The sequence below is a fragment of the Podarcis gaigeae genome (genome assembly GCF_964106915.1).
Source record: "Podarcis gaigeae genome assembly, chromosome: 13".
NCBI classification, from domain to species: Eukaryota; Metazoa; Chordata; class Lepidosauria; order Squamata; family Lacertidae; genus Podarcis; species Podarcis gaigeae.
The window spans coordinates 28,421,109-28,447,217 of record NC_139689.1 but is presented as its reverse complement, the minus strand read 5'-3'; the positions used below and the strand labels follow the sequence as shown (position 1 = coordinate 28,447,217).

Below are 26,109 nucleotides of genomic sequence, written 5' to 3'. Positions count from 1 at the left end.
AATGGGGACTTTTTCACACCCACCCACAAAATGTTCCCTGAAAACTCCCTAAGTGCTTATTTGTGTCTGTTTGCTGCCCTTTTAAGCAAAAGTGTGATTTTTTAAAATTACATTTCTTCTTGCTAGCTCTGTGGTTCTAGCCAATCACAGATTGCATAGCCAGTGTTAAGACACTATGTAGCCAATCAGGTATGCTATTGTGATTATGTCACTGGATACAGAAATCATTGCCCTGCGCTGAATGGGGGTCGGGGAGAAATACTATGGTCAATTTTTTTCCTTCCTGTTCTGGAGCACCCCAGTTTGCCAAAGGTGTATGTGCACTTTTTTTTTCAGGGGGCAGAAATGCTTGCAAAAAGTGCCCCTTCCCCAGTTTCAACTCTGTCCTGTTGTCATTGTGATGCCTTTCACACATGCTGTTTTTAGCTAACACAGTTCCTAAGAGTAAAAGTCTCCCGTGTATTTGGTGCTCTTAAGGCATTTCTCTCTCCCCCCCCCCCCTGTACTTCCATTCTAGAAATTTCCATTCCATTTATGGAAGAGAGCTACAGGGGTGATTTAAAGTGTAGAACAGCCTTCCCCTACTTAATACCCTCCAGATCAGGCTTCCTCAAACTTGACCCTCCAGATGTTTTGAGACTACAGTTCCCATCATCCCTGACCACTGGCCCTGCTAGCTAGGGATCATGGGAGTTGTAGGCCAAAAAGTCTGGAGGGCCAGGTTTGAGGAAGTCTGCTCCAGATCATGTTGAACTCCAAATCAGCCCTACTTAGTATGGCTTATGACCAGGCATGGTGGGAGTTGTATTGCAAAACAACTGGAGGGGGCATCATGTTGACGAAACCTGGCGCAGAAGTTTGAGAAGGCTGAAAAGGGCTCAAGGGCAAATGTTTCTGTTGGGGTTTGGGGGCGAAACTATCACAGCAGATTGACATTACATAGGAATATGTATAGGGAGCAGGGTAGGCTCCTAATGTTTTAAAAGAGCCCATCCATGGAATAAGCAGGCTAGAGAGGCTGTGAAGTCTATAAATTTGTAAAAGCAATTTGGACAAGTGTCTGATGTAGGTGCTTTAGAGTTGTAGGGTATTTTGCTGTGGATCTGGGCGATCTGACCAATTGGAATCAGAGATGGAATGCAGCCATCATTTAGGGCAGCCAACCTGGGGCCCTCCAGATGTGGGGGGGGGGACCATAATGATTCGTGGTGGTTGAGTCCTGTCCCCGTCCCCCTTTTCTAAAGCCAAGGTACAAATAAGACAAAGTGGCAAGAATGGGAGACTCACAAACTGGGGCAACGTGTGTCCGTCCACTCCTTGACACAGAATGCTTCTTTCCCTCTTTTTTCCAGGAGGCGAAGGTCAGAATGGCGGTGGGCAGCAGACAGAGCAGCCATTGTCAGCCGCTGGAACTGGCTTCAAGCGCACGTCTCGGATCTAGAGTACCGAATTCGGCAGCAAACGGATATTTACAAGCAGATCCGAGCCAATAAGGTAAGGGAAGTAAAAGGATACGTCTTCACCTGCGGGTATTCAGTCCCTGCTCCTGAAAAAATATCTCCTCAAGTGTTTCCCTTTTGCATTACACGTTTAAAAGGCAAAATAATACCTTTGATATAGGGTTGTGATTGTATGACTTAATCTGGCATGGTGTATGAATGCTGATTAAAGGCATCAGCAGAAGCTGGCGGATGTAAGTCAAAGTTGCTTATGTGACCTTTAAAAAAAAGAAAAGCCACTAGTCCTTTATATTCCTCTTGGGTAACCACATTTTTAGTACGTTCCAAATTTATAAAGCACATAATATTGAAGGCTGTACTGGTTTACATTAAGAAACTGTAGACTAGTTCACGGTAACCCAAGTATATCAATGCAAAACAGCTCAAGTCATTCAGGGCCAGCTGATGTGGCCTGAAATCTTTTAATTATTACACATCAAATCCAAAAGCATGATTTTAGTCCTCAGAGTGGGAAAGCGTTCTATCATTTCATCCACTGCAGATGCTCAACATTTTGAAAATACGAGTTGGGGATGCAGAAATAGATGGTGCTGGGCTTTGAAGAATTGATCCACACATAGCCCTATCAGTATTTGTATCAGAAGACTGAATTTCTCAAGCATCCCTAGCTTGGACTGATGTATCCCGGATCTCTCTTTGCAACTGCCCATCCTATAATATTGTACTGGTTTAGCCAATATTTCTGGTTCCTCATGGCCTCTGTGTGATGCAAAAAAAAAAAAAAAAAAGATTGGCACATGGGGACTCAACCACATCCATAACGGCAAAGCATCCTTTTCCATCTGTGCCTTGGAAAATATCCACCCTGGTCCTGTTCATCTGAGAGGCTTGGGATTTGAGCTACAGCTGTGCTTGTGATAGATGCGTTCTACGCAACAGAGAGGTCTGTGCAAGAGCAAACATGGACCTAAGACTGGCAACAGTCCAATTCCAGCTTTTATGGCTTCATCAGATTGTCAAAAGAACTGGGAACCGTGCAGAGAGCAAAGGCAGGAAGCATTACTTTGGTGAAATACTCTGTGGGTGGTGGTGCATGTGAGTCTTGTGTAAATGGTCCCAGGGCAGACATAAACCGAGCCCTGAACAGGAGGAGCAATGTTGGAAATTGCACTCTGCTAGATGAGAATTCTAGGCTGCTTCTGCATTTGAACATTTGCTAAATAATGCTTATTCCAAAATCGTCACCTGTGCCAAATTAGCAAGGCTGTGGACATTCTATATCTTTATATTTTGTATTTTATTTTGTCACTACAAAAAATGGTCTTGGAGCGACTCAATTTAATTTTTAAAGTATAGAATACCAAATTTAAAACACACAAGATTAAAAAAACCATTATTAGCTATGAATACCTCCTGGGATTTGCTCGCCATTTTGTGTGCTGTGGTTGCTCGTGTGGGTCAAGCATATTTGTACCCAAGGGGGTGAAAACCCCTTCACCCAAATGCCTTACCACAAGGAAGAAACACCTGCAGAGTTTGTTCTTATTGCCAATGGTGCCTGAGCAGGTGCATGTGAATTGCACATAGTTATTTGAACCTGGGGTGCGAGTGCCGTCCCAGCTGCAGTTCCACTGTAGTAAAATAGGCAGGGCCTATTTTAGGGGTCAGGATCACAGGGCACCTGCCGCCACGACACACACCTACGCAAGGTGCCACTGGCAACTCATGGATCTCCATGTCCCGGTGGCTGCTGCTGCTGCTCCTTGCTGTCACTGCATGTTCATGTTATGCCCAGCATCAGCCCAGTTGATTGGAGCATGGTGCTGATAACACCAAGGTTGCAGGTTCGATCCCCGTATGGGATAGCAGCATATTCCTGCATTGCAGGAGTTGGACAAGCTGATCATCAGGGGCCCTTCCAGCTCTTGCAATTCTGATTCACATGCTTTCTCCAGGTGTGCCAGGAATGAAGAGAAGGAGCAGCATGCTCCAGTTGACTTGAGCTTTCCCTCTACAGTCATACCTCATGTTGCGTTTGCTTCATGATACGTTTTTTCAGGTTGCGTCCCGCGGCGACCCAGAAGTACCGGAAAGGGTTGGTTTCGGTTTTCGCCGCATGCACAGATGCGCAAAATGACGTCACGCGCATGTGCAGATGTGGGTTGCATTATTCTCGTGTTGCGAACGGGACTCTGGAACAGATCCCGTTTGCAACCAGAGGTACCACTGTACGTGGATGTGTAGACTGAGTCCAGGTGGGGTGGAAGCCAAGCAAATGGGTAGTGGGGTGACAGTGACAAGGTTTATGTCGGCTGTCTCAGAGATAAAAAGGTAAAGGGACCCCTGACCACTAGGTCCAGTCGTGGCCAACTCTGGGGTTGCGGCACTCATCTCGCTTTATTGGCTGAGGGAGCCGGCATACAGCTTCCGGGTCATGTGGCCAGCATGACTAAGCCTCTTCTGGCGAACCAGAGCAGCGCACAGAAACTCCGTTTACCTTCCCGCCGGAGTGGTACCTATTTATCTACTTGCACTTTGACGTGCTTTCGAACTGCTAGGTGGGCAGGAGCAGGGACTGAGCAACGGGAGCTCACACCGTCACGGGGATTTGAACTGCCCACCTTCTGATTGGCAAGTCCTAGGCTCTGTGGTTTAACCCACAGCACCACCTGTGTCCCAGAGATGTCTCTGAGATGAGGGCCCATTAATTAAGCTTGCAAAACCTGACCAGCCCTGAAAGTGGCAAACCTTAATGAGGCTTGCGTTTTAGGGTTGCAGGATTAGTGGAATATGAGCTGTAGATAACGTTGCACGCAGCAAGTGCTCCAGAAATGATAATGCCCATTGTTTTTGTTGGAAGAGAATAGATCTGTGTAACTGAAGAGCTTGCCTATTTTATTTGTAGACATATGACCCAAATAAAAGGCATTGTCTCATTTTCTCTCTCTCTCTCTCTCTCTCTCTCTCTCTCTCTCTGTGTGTGTGTGTGTGTGTGTGTGTGTGTGTGTGTGTTGTTCTCAAATGCTGGTTAAGATCCTTAACCTGAAATGAAAGGTCCCTATAAAACAAGTATGTCCTAGCAAGCACAACTTGCATTCTGCAAGGGCGCATATATCCCTACCTGCCTATTGTATACCTCCCCTAATTTAAAGCTGGCTCAAGTTTATGAAGAAGAGACTCCCAAATCAGCCCAATATGTGGCTTGAGTTGTTCTCTGCGAGAATGCCTCCTGCTATTGTAAGGTAAACTTATAAGTCATGAGCCTTTAGCAGGAGCTGTGAAAGTGTCCCATGTTCAAATTTTATAATAATTGGAGTCCCTGGGCACCCACTTTCTACTTCCTGATCATTGCAGAAAAAACTTAACTCTTGTTTTATGCCCTGTGTGAGTGAGTTGGTGAGGACCCAGATATAGTCATAGTATGATATATTATGAAAGGGTTTATGCATTCTTCACTGTAGTTTAAAAAAAAAAAGGCTATGGCCTCCAGAAAAACAGTGATGTCAACTGAGCATATTTCTATTGGTTATTCATCTGGTTCTAAATTGCTAGCATTTGAATAAGTTTACAATTTTTTCGGAGGCAGTTGAAAGAGGAGCATTCTTTGATACTTGTCAGTAGTTTGGGAATCTGGAATGTAGAATAATAATATAACTCTTCTTTTGCCCTCCCTATAGACTCACATGCCTATGGGTTCTGTGCTGGCACAGAGCCTCATTTGGGGAAATACATCTTTCTAGGCTAGAGTTTGGCAGCACCCTGGACCACCCTCTGTACACATAAACAAAGGGGGCGTGGCTCCTGCAGCCTTGCTTAGTTCTCCCTTGGCTGTCACTGCAGAAGCTTCAAGGGAACCTTTCCGTAGCAGAATACACCTTGGACGCTATCTTAGCTCTGTGTAGGCTTAAGTCCTATGGAAGATCCAGATTTAAAAGATGTGTGGATGCCGATTCCAACTAAACTCACTTTGCTCCTGTCCGTGAAGTTCTCTGTCCCAAAAAGGAAAGTCAAGGTTTCTTATTGGAGAGACAAATCTGCTGACTTTGAATAAACTACGGAAAGCAAAGGCTGTGTTACATAAGCTGCCTTTTCATCAGCTGTTGTACACATCACAAAGAGCATGTGTCGGAACAATAAAGGAGAATGAAAAGGAGAATCTTGTTCTGGGAGCATTAAGCTAACTTAAACAAAACAAAAACCACACCTTGATGCTTTCCTTCCCTCACTCTCATCCCTTAAGCTCTCCATCATTTAGGCGCAAATTGGTGCAAGAATGGAAAAGGGACTGTTGACTGGTAGGAGAAAGTGGAGGAACTGATGTCTCTTGAGAAGCTTTGCAGATAAAGTGAAAGGGGAAAGAAGAAATTTCTTGGGAGTTGTGTGAAGGAGAAGCCGCCTGAGAAAGATGCCACTGAATTGCTCTTCCCTGTCTCTTTCAGGGCCTGATACTCCTTGGTGAGGCACCTCCCTCTGACCCTTTATTAGGTGACTCATCCCACACTCTTAGTGCTGACGTCAAGCCGGAGCCCGGGATTGACAGACTGGTAAGTGCTGAGGGTGCTATAAGAGCTGTTGGGCTCTTGCTCCTTCCAGTCCCCTGTTCCTCTGCTAGCATTATATTGCTCTGTCTACTTCAGTCATTCTCTTTGCTTTTAACAGATCCTTTGTTTGTACGCGGTGCAGGGGGAAAAACTATCCTGCATGCAGAGAAAGAGAAGTAGGCAGGCTTTGGCTGTGGTGTGTGTGTGTGTGTGTCTGTCTGTCTGTCTGTCTCCTGCTTGTTGGATCTCTCTTCCTTCTGTTGTTTTTGACCCAGCATTCAGGAAAATCCCAATTTGCATACTTTGCGTATCTATATAGAGAACTGCGGGAGCAGCCAAAACTTTGCAGGTACAGTAGTACCTTGGGTTACATACTCTTCAGGTTACAGACTCTGCTAACCCAGAAATAGTACCTCGGGTTAAAAACTTTGCTTCAGGATGAGAACAGAAATCGTGCAGCGGCAGCAGGAGTCCCCATTAGCTAAAGTGGTGCTTCAGGTTAAGAACAGTTTCAGGTTAAGAACAGACCTCCGGAACGAATTAAGTTCTTAACCCGAGGTACCACTGTACAAGTTTGCTGAGCCCAGAGCAGCACAGACTTCCAGCATGGGGAGAAGCATGAAGCCTCTGGGTTCCATGCATGTTCCTAGATGACTTTGCCTGTCTGCTGCTCCTTGTTCAGTGCCTTCTCCCTGTCCACAGATCTGTGCACGGAATCTATTTCCATATGCAGAATACGTTCACCACTTGCAAAACGTGGGAAAGACCAGTACATATTTCTGAGAATTTTGAAGGCATAGGCAAAAGAAATTCCATGGAAGGTTTTGAAGGGAAGTTCAAAAGCTAACAAACCCAAAGCACATCGGAAAATCCAGAAATCTCGAGGGTTCACTAATAGACTCTCAGTTTCAGATATGATTTTTTCCCCCTCTTAAAACCAGGGTTGTTTAAGCTGTAGCCTTCCGGACGTTGCTAAACTACAACATCCATAATCCCTGTCATTGGGCCATGCTGGCTGGGGCCTATGGGGGCCGGAGTCCAACCACAGGTTGGCCCACCCCTTCTTCAGATTCTGTAGGTAGTGCAGATGGTAGACCTGCCCTAAGAATTTCATTGATGTTTTGTGGAAGTTCCATCTCCGTTTTTCTTTCGTTGCCCACTGCTAGATTGTTGACTGAAACCAGCTTTTCCAAGGAGTAGGCACATTTCCTTAGGCAAGGATCAAGAATCTTCTTCAGTCCAGGGACCACATTCCCTTCCGAACAACACTGGCGTGCGATGCTAGAGACAAAAGTGGGCAGAGCGGCGAATATTACCATCATACAGTAGTAGGCCAGTTTCTGCTCAGATAACCAAGCGCCCCTCTCTATTCTCCATCTAGTTCAGGGTTTCCCAAACTTGGGTCTCCAGCTGTTTTTGGACTACAACTCCCATCATCCCTAGCTAGCCAGGACCACTGGTTAGGGATGATGGGAATTGTAGTCCAAAAACAGCTGCAGTCCCAGGTTTGGGAAACACAGATTGATCTAGTTAATCAAGAGGCATTAAGGACATTCCAGTGAGGCGGAACCACACATTGAAAGCTGCAAAGTAGAGCCAGCTGAGAAGCAGAAGGCCTGAGGGCCTGTAGGGCTGCACTTGACTGCTCAGCCAGAGGTTCTCCACCCCATCCCCTAAAGCTTCCTCTTTTCTGGAATTTTATGACTCCGAACAAGTGAATAATAACCCATTTCCAAGTGGGCGTGAATGGCTGTGTTTCTGTGACTCATACTTTCCACTTGTGGCTGCGCAGTGTCAACAAGAAGTTGGACACACACATTTCCCAGGATTTGTGTGTGATTGTGAGCTCAGCGTTACATTTTACTGCATCACAGGGCCAGAGGCAGTTTTCAAAATTCCAGGGCATAAGAACCAAACTTCTATTTGTTTGTTTTAATGTTTTAGAATTTCTGTTTCTCCTTCCTGCAAAAACGAGGTCATTAAAAACCATATTTACGTTCACAGCAGAACCAGTGGTATATAACAGTAGATGGAACCATCTACAGTGTTAGTGTAACTAGGCAGTTTAAACGGCAGTGCAATTGACAAGAGAGAAGCAGCGAACTCTTGGAGCCAGAAGCACATTTATAGGACCAATGTGGCGCCAGGAATGGGCAGGGAAATTGTATCCCACCTTTTCAGCTGTTGGCTCAGAGTAGTACACAAGAGTTCTTCAGCACGCTCCAAACTTGCTCTTGGCCAGGCCTAGACTGACCCAGATTCAGAGATGCAAGAGGTGTTTTAGTTCAGTCTTTGGACGGAAATGTCAAGATTCCTATGTGCTTTCATTTAGGCACGTGAATGACCCAGGAACCCAAGACCTTCCCAGCCATGCTGCGCAAGAGTTTGTAGCACTTGCAAGCAAGCAAATGCTGTGACCATTACACTCTCTGAACGTATTGTAATGGTAGAGGCAGGAAAGGGGAGCACTATGATGTGTGTGGCAGGGCCCATAGTCCAGTGGGGAGAGCATTTGCTTGGCATGCATACAGGCCCCAGGTTCATTCCCTGGCATTTTGGGTAGCAGAGCTGGGAGAGGCCTCTGCTTTGAAGCCACAAAGAGGCCCTGCTAATCGGAGCAGATAAAAATATTTTTTTATATACCCACATTTTGGCTCCAGTACAAGGCGGCTTTTTATTTCCTAGCCTGGGAAAAGGTGGCAGGTGCTATGATAGGACCTCTCAGCTGCATTTGCCCAGGCAGTTTGCAGGGTGGTAACCGTCCACCTCTTTCCTTAGAGCGGACAGCAGTGATTGGCAAAGGGGTGTTGCTAATTGTGTGCTTCTGATCGCAGGCCATTAACATGCAGGTTGTCATTCGCACAATAATACATGCAGAATGCTGAGTACAAATGCAGGGCAGACTGTATTTGGCAGTGGAGCTGGATGTAATATACAGTTTTCTTAATCTGACAGTGCCGCTCTCCACTCTGGAGAAACGTGGGCCGGTCCTTGAAATGCCTCTGCGATCCCTGGCTAGCAACTCGTGTTCACATTACCGGGTGATAGGGGGCCACCCCCAACCCCGCAGTCTGCTCTTTTAGGAGTCTAAGGGGGAGGCATGCTTCAGCTAAAAATTAGAAGTTGGGAGGGTGGATTTCATTAAGGGCCCCCCTGCATATGTGTATAGACACACACACACCAGTAATTGGAGGACTACTGCCTGCAATACAGCTATATAAAGGGATAAGGAGCTGTTTTATACAGAATTGACTTGTTGACCCTTATTTAAACCTGTGGTTCTCTATATGATGTTCGACCTGCTTTCATCAGCCTAGCCAAATGTCAGAGGTGATGTCCAGCAATATCTGGAGGGAAGTTCCCCAGCTCTGGTTTAAATTCTTTGTGCTTGTTACCTACGTAATAATCTTTTAAAATGTGTGAAAATAAAAGGAAAAGTAACACACTTTTACTTCTAAGCTGAGATGTTCAATCTCACGATCAGCTTCAAGAGGGTTACATTTTTTTCCTAGGAAATTGCAGGGTATGTTGCGATATGTCATGGTATGTGTGCATTGATACCTTCTGAGATGCCCTCAGCTGTGCAAGGCACCTTCTGTAAGAAAGCGACTGATCACATGATGAATAATAGAAAGCTAGACATTGAAAACAGGCAAACCTGCCTTGCTGCCTTTTGTTCCAAAGAAAACCTTCGCTTTTTAAGAGCATTTGTAAAGGTTGAAGGAAATTTTTCTTGGGCATCCCTGAGTCAGTGGGGCTTTGAAGTCGCCAGCCTGTGTTCCAGCCTGTTATGTTCTGTGTTGTTTAAGAGGCAGAAATGCAGAAGTTGCAAAGACAATAATCTAAATGCCAAATAACTCTGGGTGATTTTTGCTGCCATGGCGTATCAAGAGAACCAGGAGAAAAACGATATGTTGGCTGTTTTGGAATTGTACAACTTTTGACACACACACCCCTTCCTTCTCTACCCATAGGGCACATGCCTCTCCCATTCGTCAGAGAACCTTTGTTCATCCGTTGGCAATACCCCAGAGTCCCTACCTGCCAAAACTTGTGGAGTGCCGAGACCGGTCAATGGAGTTATTAACACGTAAGGCTCTTGCAGAGTGCATCCCATCACCCCAAAGGGAGGGGGGAATTGAGATGATAATATATGCTCTAACATTTATGCTCCTCAGTGAGCATCCTCGGTTACGAGTTTGCCTCTTGATGTACTGCAGCTTGTGTGTGAGTCAAAATCTTCCTGAAGTCTATAGCATTTATTCCGCACCGGTTTATACCTTTCCGAGAAACGTTGCACGGTCCAAATAGAACAGTTTATAGCATTTGTTCCCAGCACCAGCCTGTACCTTTCCTAGAAACATTAACACAGCCCACGTTTATAGCTTTTGTTCAGTGCCACTTCATACCTTTCTTAGAAATGCTATGCAGGCCAGGTATAATGCTTTGGAGACAAGCAAATGGAGCCAGGGTATTCTTAAGGGCTTAGAGAGGAAGATTGGCATGGAAGGGAGTTTGGGGGGGGGGTGCTGCTGTGTGAGGACTGGGGAGAATGGAAGTTGTGAAAGAGGACAGTGCTGCCCTAGGCACAGCTTTGACTGAAGGAGGAGCAAAGCTATAGCAGGAAAGAGGAGCACAGCAGGGGTGTGCGAGAGAAGTGTGGGCTTCTGCAGAGGAAAGAGCAAGAGGTTGAAGGTAGGAAGGGCAGGTGGGAGAGGAGAGGCAAAGGGAAGGGTCATGGCTAAGTGGCAGAGGGCATATTTTGCATGCAAAACCCACATTGTTGAGGCTCCAGCATCTCCTGGTAAAGATGTGAATTAGCTCTTGGCTGAAGATCTGCTGCCTGTCAGTGAAGGCCAGTAGGGAATGTCATTTTAGGGGGTGAAACTAAATTCTTGCAAATTTTATTCAGTGAAGTGTCTTCAAATATGTTTTTGGGTGTGAGGAATTCAAATCTGCTTTTATTTTTTGTGATCGGATAACATTTAGCTTGGTAGGTCTATGCTTGATGAAGAAGCACATAAACTGCTTTTGGAAAACAGAATGCTATGCTGTCGTCGTTAGCAACAACAAATATAACTGCAAGTTCTTGGCAATCATTTTTAATGATTTCTGTGCAGTTTTACACACATTTTACCTACCAAGCAAAACTAAATTATATTGTTTTAACAAAAATATATTTTGAATTCCCAAGTCATGTTACAACTTTTTAGCACCCCTGATTGGGGGAACTTGAAAGTTGAAAAATTCAACATACCTTGATAGGCCAGTCTTTATCAATCTGGTGCTCGCCAGGTGCTTTTTTTGGACTACAATTCCCATAACCCCTGACTAGTGGCCATGCTAACTGGGGCTGGTGGGAGTTGTAGTCCCAATACCACCTGCCGGGCACCAGGTTGGGGAGGGCTGGGGTGGGCAACGTTGAGCTAAGGAGACCCAGTGCTCTGTCTTGGTACAAGGTTCCTTCCTGCGTTTCGAACAGAGCTGGAGAAACTTAGCTTGCCAAGAGCAGAATATTATCCTAGGGCATTAAAGTCTGGGTCTCAGTTCCTCATTACTTGGATTTGCTTTCTGTTTTAAAACAACAGGGATTTGGAAACATTTCACTCATAGTGGGGTTGTGGTTAAGCGGTAGAGACACCTAACACTCTGCTTTCCCCCCTTCTTGGGCAGTCTACAGCCAGGCTTGACAGAGCACGCTCAGGGAGACAGCTCAGACGCTGATGAGTTGTTGCGCAAAAAGCAGAGGCTAAATGTGGCTTCTTCAGCGGCTGATGGAACCTGTGTAGCAGCCCGCACTCGCCCTGTCCTCAGCTGCAAGAAGAGGCGGCTTGTTCGACCCAGCAGCCTGGTGCCACTCTCCAAAAAGGTCAGTGTGGAAGAAGATGGGTGTGTCGCCTCTTGTCTTTCACTTGGCGGCGGGAATCTGGTTTTGGTGATTTGGGGTGGCAGGGGAGAGGAGGACAGCAGGAAGCAAAAAAAGAATGCAGGATGGATCCATGCAAGAATTTGCCCAGGTTGCATTTTGATATCGGTACCCATCTCGCTGTAAAGTATGTGCTCTGGGCCGCTGTGATGTGCAGATAAAGCAAAGGTTGTCAAACTTGGTGGTGGCAGTGAGACTCTGATAAGCCTCCTCCTCCTTTGTTTTTCCTTCTTAGGTGCAGGGTGTGGGTGGATGGGAAGGGAGAGAGTGCCCTGTGCTGTCTTGGCCTGATGACTGGTCCAATGGGCAAGGAGGGGCTTTCCGCTCCCTTGGCTATGTCTAAAAATAAAATAAAAATTCAGTACCAAGTTTATCCAGATTATTTTAAAAAAGCACCCCACATTGAATTTTAAGAACTCTGCAAATACTGCTACTTTAAACAGATCTCACATGTATGTGCTGCTTTTCTATATTTGCTCATTACAACAAAGCGAGACAAGGAGCTATATTGAAACCATATTTCCTGACCTATACTGATTTCATGGGGACCCTCTAATTTTGACTGTTTCTCCAGATAGAGACTGCATGCTTCATGCCTGCCTTTATTCGCTCCCTGATTCTGGGAAATGAGTGAAGGTGGCTTTCCGCAAGAGCATAAAAACCAGAACTTTCTTATTTTCTGCTTTCATTCTTGTATTGCTATTTTAATAAGGCTTTGTTACATGATGTAAACTGATTTGATCAGATAGTCTATGCTACCTTGAGAAAGTACTGTGTTTTCAAAGATTGTTAACAAACACAAGAAATAAAAAGGCTAAACCTTTGAAAGTTGTTAATATGGGTCCATGATGTCGTCATGGAGATTTAGGAGAAGCAACCCTCCCTCCCCAGTTAAGGATTGGTGGTGATGAAGTAGTCTGGAGTTGCAGCCTCTCACACAGCCTCCTATACTCTTGCATAACAATGGTTCTTTAATTAGAATTACTCACTAGACAGGTTAAACTGGCTTCGGTGTCCTCCACAGAGGCAAAGAGCAGCGGTCCAGGGTGCCCTGACTTTATGTTTGAGAGTCTCCTAAGCCCAGAGTGTGCCTGGAGATGAAATTGATGAATTTAGTTTACCAGAATTGATTAGATTGGATTAGGCCCTGCCATCTCTTAAGGGATAATCTAGGGTGTGTGCTGAGCATGAAATGAGCAGGTGCTTGGCTCTCTTGTTTCTGAAAACATTCCGATAGCCAGTGTGGCACAGTGGTTAAGAACGTTGGCCTAGGACCTGAGAGACCAGGGTTCAAATGCCCGCTTGGCTTTGAAGCGACTAGCTGGCCTACCTCACAAGGATGAAACGGGATGGGGGGTGTCAAATGGAGGACAGGTGGGATACAAGCATAACAAATGAAATAAAAATGACCGTCTCCCCCCATCCCCGTCTTGTGCCCAGGTCCATCGCAACAGCATGGGGCGGTGCAGCTGCGACGTGAACCCCCTGTGCGCCCTCTGTGGCACTCGGAGCTCAGTGCCTCCGGAAATCCAGTACGAAGCCCCCTTGATGGAGCGCCTCTCTCAGCTGGACTCCTGCATCCACCCGGTTCTTTCATTCCCAGACGGTAAGCAAGCCATGTGCAGTTAAAAGGGCACCATGTTTAAATGTTGGTAGTGGGGAAAGAGGACGACATTGAGATTACCCCCCAATTCGCCCTCCCTCCAGCTTAATTTGGGGAACTCTATCCAGCTTGCAAGAGAAGCGTTCATTTTGTATATCAGAAGAGGTTGGCTGGCTCTGCCTGGTACTGTGATCCCTTGAAAGTGGAAGCTGTGATGTGCCATGGATGATAGTGGGTCAGGTGTGTGTGTGTGTGTGTGTGTGTGTGTGTGTGTGTGTGTGTGTGTAAGTTTTTGCCTGTCTTTTTGAGCCCACAGAGATAGGCACGCAGCCCACCTGGGTTGCAGAGCACAAACCCCTTTATCTTTTTGGATGGGAGAGGCCTGGAGAATGGCATTTGTGATTTTGGCTCTCCCGCGGTGCTGAGCTGCTTTGGCACCGATTTCCGGGCATTCCTGACCTAGTTTGCTGATGGCTTCTGAGCTGCACGGCATGCATGCTCTGCTGGAGCAGCCGTAGGTATCATTTGAACATTTAGGCAAAGCAGGCGTCTTGTTTCCCTCTTCCCTCCGCTGGGCTCTCTCGCCCCACCGTACGAGTCGGTTCGTCAGAGGTTCTGCCCTCGTCTGGACGAATTGGTATCCGACTGGAAATTTCCAGATGACGTAATAACATCATAACAACCTTGGTGAGAGAGGATGTTAATCAGGGCTTTGAAAACTGCGCCCTCTGCGGGCCCTGGGGAGACCTGCTGCTGCTCGGAAGCACTTGGCTAGATAGAGAGGAACTTGTCTGTTCTCCCTTCCTCTCCCTCTGTCAGCAGGTGACGAGGCCGTTTTGGCGCATTCAGATGCTGGCTGGCAGTGCAGCAGGGAGCTTGAGGAAGAGTAAACTTAGACGGTTGCGTTTTCAGCTGGGCTTGGCAGATCAGAGAGAATTACTTGACTTAATCAGCAATGCGCTTGCTTGTACCTATTCATAAAATCCTTGCACCCCCGCAGTGCAAAGCCCTTGGATACCTGTATATCCAACAGTTCACATCTTGCCCCCTCCCCTTGTTTCTCAGCATACGGCCGTAATTGCCAGCTTGTTATGGATACACTTGCTCTGTGTGGTTTCTCTCTCCTCCACCCTTTTCATCCTGGCACCTAAGCGTCTTTCTATTAATATCTCCATCTCACACCCTTTCTTCACCTGCTGTCTCGTTGCCCAACTGGCCTTTCTCCCTTAAGCCTTTGCCCTTGACCTCTGCGTCAGAATAGCAGCCTCTGCTTCAGCCTTCTCTGCTGGGACCTGAGGAGGGACTGCGTGCTACTTGGAAAGCCTGGATAGCTCAGTTGGTTAGAGCGTGGTGCTGGTAACACTGAGATTGCAGGTTTGATCCCTGAATGGGGCAGCTGCATATTCCTGCTTTGCAGGGGGTTGGATTGGATGACCCTCAGGGTCCCTTCCAACACTACAATTCTATGAGTCTATGAAATCCCCTTTCTTTGAATTTATGGTATCTATGCAGATATATAGGGACACAGGTGGCGCTGTGGGTTAAACCACAGAGCCTAGGACTTGCCGATCAGAAGGTCGGCGGTTCGAATCCCCATGACAGAGTGAGCTCTCGTTGCTTGGTCCCTGCTCCTGCCAACCTTGCAGTTCAAAAGCACGTCAAAGTGCAAGTAGATAAATAGGAACCACTCCAGCGGGAAGGTAAACGGTGTTTCCATGCGCTGCTCTGGTTCGCCAGAAGCGGCTTAGTCATGCTGGCCACATGACCTGGAAGCTGTATGCCGGCTCCCTCGGCCAATAAAGCAAAATGAGCGTCACAACCCCAGAGTTGGCCACGACTGGACCCAATGGTCAGGAGTCCCTTTACCCTTTATGCAGATATATACAGGGGTCCTCCATCAGGCTCCCTGCATCAAGGGTTAGAGGGGTTGAAAAACTGTCTTATGACACAGCTCCTTCTAAAATAAGTAAATTCAGCTTGCAGCAGTCATTCCTACTCGCTTATGGGCAGGGGTAGCCAGCAGATGTTTTCGGACTACAGCTCCCATCATTCTAAACCATGCTGACTGGGGCTGGTGGGAGTTGGAGTCCGTCAACATCTGCAGGGTGCAAGCAGATTGAAGCAGCAGCAACACAGGGATAGAGCATCACTCAGTGGCACTGTAAGATGCCCACATGTCTGAATGTTCAAGCGTTTGAGGTCATTGCCCCATCAGCTGGTGAGTGATCTCATTGTCTGGCTTAGCGCTCCTTACCAAATGAAACAGATTGTGGGATGGAAACCATAGAGGAGTTTGAGACTAGAAAGGCTTTCCTTGTGCTCTGAGAGCCACTACTCTAGGCATGCTCTCTGCCTCCTAGCCAGAAGTAGGACAAGTTTTGAAGACACACACACACACACACACCCATTTGTTTCTTGCCCAGAACTTATAAGCACAGCAACAAAAAACAAGTAACAATAAAATCACATGAAATATACAAACACTTAATCATAAATGAAAGCAGTGCAGCATCCCTTATCCGACAGCCCACTTGAAGAGCCAAAACATTTGAAGGGCACTGAGTTTGTGAAGGCTGATGCCAGGCTGTATAGATTATGAGCTGGTACCTTGAATTAGGCCCAGAAAAAATGAAAGGTAGCCAATATGGTTGGCATAGCATTGGGGTGAAGCCACAGTTATAAACCTGGCTGCTGCAGGTCACGTCAGTCAGATACCTTCTGCAGATAATACAGAAGATAAAAGGGGGACTGTCAGTGTCTAATATGGACCAAGCCCTTTGTGAGCATCTTAAGAGGTAGAAGTTGGTAGTTCAGCAGGCACTGCAAACTCCCCTTCTTGTTCTTGAACCCCAACTTGTGTCCTGAAATGTCACCTTTCCACTTTACTTTCAATGTTTTGAGTTTCGAGTGAGCTGAAGTTCTGCATCTTGTTGCGTCAGAAGCAGCCCTTTTTATTTTTCAAGCATGCCTTTTTAATTGAATTCTGAAGTTACTGTTTTAGTATCATTACGACTCTTCGAGATGACTGTGATTAAGTGTGGTGTACAGATTGTTGAAAAATATATATATATTATTTGCTTGCTTCTGGCTTTTGGGAAGTGCAGGGGCAATACTGGTTGTCTTCAAAGGGAGGGAGGGAGGGCGCTGGCTGCTACAGACACTGCCTTATTCCCCAGTGGCCTATTTCCCATACCCAGCTTGCTTTCCCCCTCATCTTCCATATGTGCACTCCCCATGGCTCACTGTATGCTGGAAGCAGCATAGGTTTTGCACATGAACTCTACAAGCACACTTTATCTTGATTGCTTGGTGCAAAACTTGGAAGGGATCATTTTTGGCATCCACAGAACACAGAAGCTTTAAATTGGGGCCATCTTTAGATTGAGGCAGCATGCGCCCCTTCCTGACACAGCCAGTGAGACACCCACGATCCTGTTTACCCCTGCTCTTCTCCATTAACATGTTCTTGGTTTTCTTTCAAGCAGTCTGGTGTTCTCTTATTTGAAGGAATTTCAAGCTGCCTCTGGCCAGGGCAGAAATGTCATCTCTATAGGGAGTGGTGGTAGCATTGAGATGGCATGAAGTTACCTGTTCCATTTTTTGAAAGCCATGTGCATCACTAGTTCTTTTTACAGTCTCCTGTGAGCCACCAAATGTACGCGATGATGCTTCCGCGATAAAAAATCACTAGCACCTTTGCAAAGCTGCTTAGCAGTATGGTCCAGTATGGTTTCAGATTGGATGGGGAACCATGAGTTGAGATGCCTGCATTGCAGGGGGTTAGACTAGATGATGCTCAGGGTCCCTCCCTAACCTATGACTGTGATTTGTGATCCCTTCGACATTCAACATGCATTCAACATTATTACATGCAAGTGTGTAGCAATGCCTTCCCCTCTTGCTTTCTCCCGCAGATGTACCAATGAGCTTGCATTTCCAGAGCATGTTGAAATCCGAGCTGCAGAACAAGCCCTGCGAGAAGATCAAGCCTCCCAAAAGGCTCACGCTGAAGCATCGGCCCTCCATGCCTCCCACCAATTTACCTGACTCCGTGCGCAAGGACCGCCACAAGCTGGTTAACACCTTCTTAGCTGCAGCCAGTAAGTGTCCTCTTGTTGATTGATGTGTGTTGGCAAGAACTACCCAAATGGGTCCTGCTTGTGTCCCACAGCAGAGTGAGCTGCATGCATGGCTTCGTGTGAACCCAGGGCTCTGCCTTGGAACTGGTTTGAATGGATAGCCCTGGAACATGTGAAATAGAAAACAAGGAAGTGTCTTTGAGCATGTGTGAACGACTTTCTCCTTCCCTAAACAATCAGCAGGCAGGCTCCCCACATCTCTGAATTTAGGCTGGGCTTCCAGATTAGAGGACATAATTCCAAGGCAGGCCTCTCCCACCCCCGAAAAAAAACCTCTCTTTCTCAGTAATCAGCCTCTAGCAATGTGTCCAGTTTCACATAAGCTTTACTAGAGGCTGGCTGTGTTGCCTTAGTATGTGGGGTTTTTAAAAAGTTGACAAAGCATTTTGCAATGCAGTACAACTGTAGAGAAGAGACTTCAGAATACAATTTTTAAATATTAAATACCAACTTTAAAAGACCCTTTCAGGTGTGCAGTCAGCACTAAGGCCATGGGACAACAAAGCATAGAGTTGCAGTCTGTGGGACAGAGAAGCTTTCAACTTTCGCCATTTGGTTTCCAGTCCCGTCGCCTGCTATGGGCTCCCTTGCCTGGCCTTGTGGAAGCCCCTGGCCCTCAGTAAGGAACAGGGAGTTTAACCTCAGTGGGTTGCTAGGAAGACGACAGGGTGACTGAGAAGGTAACCACAGTCAAGTTTATGAAGCGCCAAAGAGATTAAAAATGCAACAGTTCTTGAACAGCCACACGGCACAGTGGAAGGTGATGGGAAAGAAATGGCACATCTCAAAAGATGCAAGGGCCTCTCTTCATTCTGAGCCAGATGGTTATTCCACTTGCAGTAAGAGTGGGGAATTTGTGCCCCCCCCCCAGTGTTGGATTCCCAGCTCCCATTAGCTCTAACTCGTTTGGCTAGCAGTCAGGGATGATGGGAGTTGTAGTCCAGATGGACTTGGAATGCTGCCGGTTCCTCATTCCTGATCTGATCCTTTGCATATTCTAACTTGCCACAGCTTTCAAGCAGAGGCTTTCGTTCTGCTCCTTTTAAAGGGCAATAGGAAGCATTGGATACCTTCAGCAGACGGAGCCTGTGTTCTACCATGAGCTTCCCCCCCTCTCCGCAGAGGATAGGAGCAGAGGTGGTCTTTGAGGGTGTGCTTGGTCTTGAGCTGCCTGACCTGGAACAACCTTCGCCCTAACCCCACATGTGTGCTGGAGTCTGGGTGTGCTGGTCATGGTTGGTCAATGGGAAAGTTGCTTTGCACATGCTCACACAGACCCTTGATCTTTCATACGCCACAATGATGATTAAGTCACGGCTGCATGCCCCTAAATGTACTAGGACAGAGTGTGTGCATATCCCTTCCACCCTTTTTGTTTGGAGGATGCCGCCTGAGCACCGGGAGTGTTGTGCATAGGTGATTCAGTTGAAAAGGTAGGTCATTGCTTAAAATCAAGGAGGATGCACAGCCCTGTTCTTGATTTGCCAGAATGTTTTGCTATGGTCATGCAATGCCAACTGCAACTGCCTTTTCAGACCCACTAAAGAATACATCCGGTAGACTTGGGGATGGAGTCCCAATGATGCTGGACTCCTGACTCCCATCATCCTGGCCCATAAGCCATTCTGGCTGGGGGTGGCAGGTGCTGGAGTCCCGCGACAAATGGGAGGGCTTCAAGTTCTCCCGCATCTGTTGGTAGACTGTTCCAAAAATGTGGGCCACAAATGAGCTCTCAAAAATGGAAGCTGCTGGGCCTTTCAAAGTCATTGTAAGGCTTGGGTGTGTCTAAGGACATTGGTCTGCACTATGTAGCTAGGCTTGCAGATCTCCTTTTCTTTCAGTGGATGCTCACCTTCCCCTCTGCCCACTCACCCTCCTGCTCCTCCAGCCACACCGAACACACTGGCTGAAAAGCGCCCTGCCTCTTTTCCTTCACTTGAACTGGTCGAGACAGGCAGCTATGAGCAGTGCAGCTGCGTTTGCACTGTGACTGCAAGACGAACTAGGCTGCATCACAGGGAAAGAATAGACCTGTTTGGGTCGTCACTCAGCTGTTGGCTTGGGGGGAATTTCTGCAAAGAGCGCCTCCTGTCCTCTTCCGGCTACAATGCTTGGTGTGAGCTCCTGGGGTCTTGTCTGGAGCTGTGCAGCGGGGCACCCGCCCGCGCCTCTTTTTGTGTGTGTGTGTCGGCTGCGCCCTGCGGGCCAGGAGAGAGAGGTGAAAGCAGGGCGTTTTCATGGCTCTCTTTCTGTTCCACTCCTCAGCTTGCTCGCATCACAAAACCGAGCCAGACAAGGCACACAGGCAGCCCTTAGGCGATCTAAGGGCTGCCCCCAAGGCCGAGAGAGCGCCAGAGCGCTCGCTTATCCTGACTCCAGTTCATGAGAAAAAGCGATTGCGGGACAGCTCCTCCGAGAGAAGCGAAGGTAGGCTGGCCACAGCCAGGTCTTTCCGGGGAGAGCTTGGGTTTCGCATTCCTGTTCTCGTCCTCCCCTCCAGCTTCGGAGAAGGGTGCTTGCTGCTTCTGGGGAATTAAAGGGGGCACCTAGTGTCAGATGCTGCAGTCTGTCTTCTTGTGCACTTTTTTTTTTTTTTAAAGGAGGAAGTCATTAAAACTTCCTCCTTCAGGAAAGTAAGTCCTGCCCAATGAGGTTCTTCTCCTTTTCTCTCTAGTGTGCTCTCTGGTTCCTTTTGGTACGGATTGCTTGATTACAGGTTGCTGCAAAGCTTTGCAATGATGGTGATAATAGGCACTGTTTGATTCACCTCCTCCTCTTCTCCTCCTCTCTTTGTGCTTCCTTCCCGTGCAGTATTGAAGCACCATGCAGATATCGGAGGCCCGAGCTACCTCTCCAGCAACATGGCCTCCGTGGCCCACAGCCCCATTGTGCGGCAGCTGTCCACCTCCTCGGAAAACTCCATCCCTTCTGCCAGCACGAGCTCACTGGGAGCCTCCAGTGCATCTGTAAGTACCTCCCAGGAGTCCGTCCCCCAACATAGTGCATTAAAGCAAAGCCTTGTAGTCATCATTGTGATACTTGCTCCTTCACTAAGCAATGCGCTTCGCAGAGTGTAAGACAGGCATAGGCAAACTCGGCTCTCCAGGTGTTTTGGGACTACAACTCCCATCACCCCCCAGCTAACAGGACCAGTGGTCAGGGATGATGGGAGTTGTGGTCCCCAAACATCTGGAGGGCCGAGTTTGCCTATGCCTGGTGTAAGAGGAGAGGTCCCTGCCCCAAAGGAGCTTCCAGCTGAGTTTGACAGGAATCGACAAAGGAAGGGGAGGGAAGCCTGAGTCAGGGTAAACAGGGAAGCAGTATGTGCTGTTTCAGTTGCAATTTCTTGGGCTGGCTTTCTGGCTGAGCTACAGCAGGGCCCCAGGGGTTGGGGAATGAGTGTCCCTCCCAGTGCTACTAGACTCCCAACTCCCATCAGACCCAGCCAACACAGTCAGTGATCAAGGATGTTGTAGTTCAGCAACATCTTCAGAGAGAGGAACGGACATATTCCCTGCTTGTATGGCATGGGAGCTAAGCTTTTGTGCCAGAGTTTTCACACAAAAGGTGGGTTTTGTGGTTCTCACTGCTTGAACTCCTTACTCTTATGAGGGGTAGGCCTGAGGTTCAGTCTCCCACCTAGGTTTTGGAGCCTGGGACCAGCTGTTGGGCCAAGCCAGTCTGGTTGCTCATGCATCAGTTTCCGGAGTGAAGTTGTTAAGTGTGACAGAATAGGCATAGGCTGTGTTCAAGAAATGGTGTTGAGTCTGCAGCAGACAATGGAAGGCACTTTAGCAAAGGGGGCGGGGTTCTAAGACTGGTGAGGCTTGGGCTGAAGAGAGCAAAGGCAGGCTTGGCTCACGAATCAGGGGAGGGCGCCCCCTTTTCAAAGGGTTTTGAATGTTGCTACTCTATCCACGAGGGAGGTGCTTGTGCCTTGAAGCAGCTGCACAGGAGAATGGAAAGTTGATCCTGTTGGACTAAGAGCAGAAGAACTTCATGCAAGGAAACCTCAGTATCTGTTGAACTGTTAAAAAGATAAATTCAATACTAAAAACAAGGCCCTCGAAGAAGTCCAAGATGTAAAAATCTAAATAAGCCAGAGGTATTAAATAAATTTGTTCATTCTAACTCATTCAGTAAGAAGAGCACAGTCTTCCATTTCACATGTTGCCACATGATCATGCTATTTGGGATTTTATGTTGTTGTTGTTGTTGTTGTTTAGTCGTTTAGTCGTGTCCGACTCTTCGTGACCCCATGGACCAGAGAACGCCAGGCACCTCTGTCCTCCACTGCCTCCCGCAGTTTGGTCAAACTCATGCTGGTAACCTCGAAAACACTATCCAACCATCTCGTCCTCTGCCGTCCCCTTCTCCTTGTGCCCTCCATCTTTCCCAACATCAGGGTCTTCTCCAGGGAGTCTTCTCTTCTCATGAGGTGGCCAAAGTACTGGAGCCTCAGCTTCAGGATCTGTCCTTCCAGTGAGCACTCAGGGTTGATTTCCTTCAGTATGGAGAGGTTTGATCTTCTTGCAGTCCATGGGACTCTCAAGAGTCTCCTCCAGCACCATAATTCAAAAGCATCAATTCTTTGGCGATCAGCCTTCTTTATGGTCCAGCTCTCACTTCCATACATCACTACTGGGAAAACCATAGCTTTAACTATACGAACCTTTGTTGGCAAGGTGATGTCTCTACTTCTCAAGATGCTGTCTAGGCCTGTCATTGCCCTTCTCCCAAGAAGCAGGCGTCTTTTAATTTCGTGGCTGCTGTCACCATCTGCAGTGATCATTGAGCCCAAGAAAGTAAAATCTCTCACTACCTCCATTTCTTCCCCTTCTATTTGCCAGGAGGTGATGGGACCGGTGGCCATGATCTTCGTTTTTTTGATGTTGAGCTTCAGACCATATTTTGCGCTCTCCTCTTTCACCCTCATTAAAAGGTTCTTTAATTCCTCCTCACTTTCTGCCATCAAGGTTGTGTCATCTGCATATCTGAGGTTGTTGATATTTCTTCCGGCAATCTTAATTCCGGCTAGGGATTCATCCAGCCCAGCCTTTCGCATGATGAATTCTGCATATAAGTTAAATAAGCAGGGAGACAAAATACAGCCTTGTCGTACTCCTTTCCCAATTTTGAACCAATCAGTTGTTCCATATCCAGTTCTAACTGTAGCTTCTTGTCCCACATAGAGATTTCTCAGGAGACAGATGAGGTGATCTGGCACTCCCATGTCTTTAAGAACTTGCCATAGTTTGCCGTGGTCGACACAGTCAAAGGCTTTTGCATAGTCAATGAAGCAGAAGTAGATGTCTTTCTGGAACTCTCTAGCTTTCTCCATAATCCAGCGCATGTTTGCAATTTGGTCTCTGGTTCCTCTGCCTCTTCTAAATCCAGCTTGCACTTCTGGGAGTTCTCGGTCCACATACTGCTTGAGCCTTCCTTGTAGAATTTTAAGCATAACCTTGCTAGCGTGTGAAATGAGTGCAATTGTGCGATAGTTGGAGCATTCTTTGGCACTGCCCTTCTTTGGGATTGGGATGTAGACTGATCTTCTCCAATCTTCTGGCCACTGCTGAGTTTTCCAAACTTGCTGGCATATTGAGTGTAGCACCTTAACAGCATCATCTTTTAAAATTTTTAATAGTTCAGCTGGAATACCATCACTTCCACTGGCCTTGTTATTTGCAGTGCTTTCTAAGGCCCATTTGACTTCACTTTCCAGGATGTCTGGCTCAAGGTCAGCAATCACACTACCTGGGGTATACGAGACATCCATTTCTTTCTGGTATAATTCCTCTGTGTATTCTTGCCACCTCTTCTTGATGTCTTCTGCTTCTGTTAGGTCCTTTCCACTTTTGTCCTTTATTATGGAAATCTTTGTACGAAATGTTCCTTTCATATCTCCAATTTTCTTGAACAGATCTCTGGTTCTTCCCATTCTATTGCTTTCCTCTATTTCTTTGCATTGCTCATTTAAGAAGGTCTTCTTGTCTCTCCTTGCTATTCTTTGGAAATCTGCATTCAATTTCCTGTATCTTTCACCATCTCCCTCGCATTTTGCTTGCCTTCTCTCCCCCGCTATTTGTAAGGCCTCATTGGACAGCCACTTTGCTTTCTTGCATTTCCTTTTCATTGGGATGATTTTCGTTGCTGCCTCCTGTATGATGTTACGAGCCTCCATCCATAGTTCTTCAGGCATTCTGTCCACCAAATCTAAATCCTTAAACCTGTTCCTCACTTCCACTGTGTATTCATAAGGGATTTGACTTAGATTGTATCTTACCGGCCCAGTGGTTTTTCCTACTTTCTTCAGTTTAAGCTTGAATTTTGCTATAAGAAGCTGATGATCTGAGCCACAGTCAGCTCCAGGTCTTGTTTTTGCTGACTGTATAGAGCTTCTCCATCTTTGGCTGCAGAGAATATAATCAATCTGATTTCGATGCTGCCCATCTGGTGATGTCCATGTGTAGAGTCGTCTCTTGTGTTGTTGGAAAAGCGTGTTTGTGATGACCAGCTTGTTCTCTTGACAGAACTCTATTAGCCTTTGCCCTGCTTCGTTTTGATCTCCAAGGCCAAACTTGCCAGTTGTTCCTTTTATCTCTTGACTCCCTACTTTAGCATTCCAATCCCCTATAATGAGAAGAACATCCTTCTTTGGTGTCACTTCTATAAGGTCTTGTAAGTCTTCATAGAATTGGTCAATTTCAGTTTCTTCAGCACAAGTAGTTGGTGCATAAACTTGGATTACTGTGATGTTAAAAGGTCTGCCTTGGATTCGTATCGAGATCATTCTATCATTTTTGAGATTGCATCCCAGTACAGCTTTCGCCACTCTTTTGTTGACTATGAGGGCCACTCCATTTCTTTTACGGGTTTCTTGCCCACAGTAGTAGATATGATGGTCATCCGAACTGAATTCACCCATTCCCATCCATTTTAGTTCACTGATGCCCAGGATGTCAATATTTATTCTTGCCATCTCATTTTTGACCACCTCCAACTTACCCAGGTTCATGGTTCTTACATTCCAGGTTCCTATGCAATATTTTTCTTTACAGCATTGGACTTTCCTTTTGCTTCCAGGCATATCCGCAACTGAGCGTCCTTTCGGCTTTGGCCCAGCCGCTTCATCAGCTCTGGATCTACTTGTACTTGCCCTCCGCTCTTCCCCAGTAGCATGTTGGACGCCTTCCGACCTGAGGGGCTCATCTTCCAGCGTCATATCTTTTATATGCCTGTTGTCTTTGTCCATGGAGTTTTCTTGGCAGGGATACTGGAGTGGCTTGCCGGTTCCTCCTCCAGGTGGATCACGTTTGGTCAAAACTCTCCACTATGACCTGTTCATCTTGGGTGCCCTGCTCGGCATAGTTCATAGCTTCTCTGAGTTCTTCAAGCCCCTTCGCCACGGCAAGCAGGGATTAAAAAGATACAAGAGGGAGGCTACTGAACCCATTGAGAAGTTTGTACCTCCTCCCTGATTGGCTCTTACTACTTCATACTTCATTGGACCTTTCAGGTGCCTAAATAACAGAGGGGCCCACTGATGTACATCTAGTGACTTTGGCTTAAGCCAATCAGTGTCAGGATTTCTCTGTGTGTAACAATCCTATTCTCCTACATTACAGGGCTATAATGAGGCCAGTTAAATACCCTAGATTATGCAGCAGCACCCCTCCCAACTAATCACCTCGCCTCAATCATCTTGTGATTAAAGGATAGTTTTAACAACAGTAGATGTTTGTATTCAGGTTTCATCCACCTTTTTTCACACTGAGGGTGGGAAGGAGAGCATTGAGACGATGGTAAATTGCGGCAGCTTCTGCCAAGATTTGTTTTTGTTTGGTTTTGCTTGTCTATAATCTGTCCCATCCCAAGGGCTTGGGTACAAACGTGGATTTTTTATTTTTTTTAAGTCTACAAAGATTTGGGTTCTGGTTTCCTGGTATAGCCACGACCCTTTTTCTAGACGGGCAAGATAACCACTCCTTGGATTGTTGCGATTCTGAGATAAGATCCGAACAGACTGCGATCTGCACCGTGTCTTTAGGGATAGGGAAGGAGGAGAAACTGTAGATTCTCAGGTCTTAAGTGAAAAGGATAAAATAACCGAGCGGCAATAGAACAGGTCTTGAAATTCTGCACGTGGGGCGGTGGTGGTGGTGGGGTCTTGGAATCCTGATCAACCCCCTTGACAAACAGGTGAAGTGCAAAGGTGGCACACACAGCAAGCCATGCCAGTACTTTGGGAAGCTGTTTAGGAATGAAGCCAGGGAAGAGTGGGAGCTATGGGGAAGCTGCCAGGAAGGCCTCCCTATATGCCTTTGCTGCAAAAAAAGGAAGGTTTTTTTCTTGGTTTTTTTTTAAAGCACACATTTGTGCACGGAAAATGTTTTTTGAAGCTTGCAGTGGCGTCTCGGGGAAGAAGCGGCATCCCCAG

The 26,109-nt window shown here is 46.8% G+C and overlaps 1 protein-coding gene across 23 annotated transcripts in view; it reads left to right on the top strand.

Moving 5' to 3' along the window:
- Positions 1-26,109, top strand: part of KANSL1 (KAT8 regulatory NSL complex subunit 1) — a 154,262-nt gene that overhangs the window by 118,056 nt on the left and 10,097 nt on the right. For 13 of the 23 annotated variants that reach the window (XM_083708480.1, XM_083708476.1, XM_083708461.1 and 10 more), the window contains 8 exons: positions 1,353-1,494; positions 5,900-6,004; positions 9,976-10,091; positions 11,675-11,870; positions 13,368-13,533; positions 17,445-17,630; positions 19,935-20,096; positions 20,481-20,635. In XM_083708480.1, coding sequence (XP_083564606.1) covers positions 1,353-1,494; positions 5,900-6,004; positions 9,976-10,091; positions 11,675-11,870; positions 13,368-13,533; positions 17,445-17,630; positions 19,935-20,096; positions 20,481-20,635 — 1,228 coding nt within the window. The remainder of the gene's footprint in view (positions 1-1,352; positions 1,495-5,899; positions 6,005-9,975; positions 10,092-11,674; positions 11,871-13,367; positions 13,534-17,444; positions 17,631-19,934; positions 20,097-20,480; positions 20,636-26,109) is intronic. The other 10 variants (XM_083708469.1, XM_083708473.1, XM_083708467.1 and 7 more) reach the window with 1 other exon arrangement.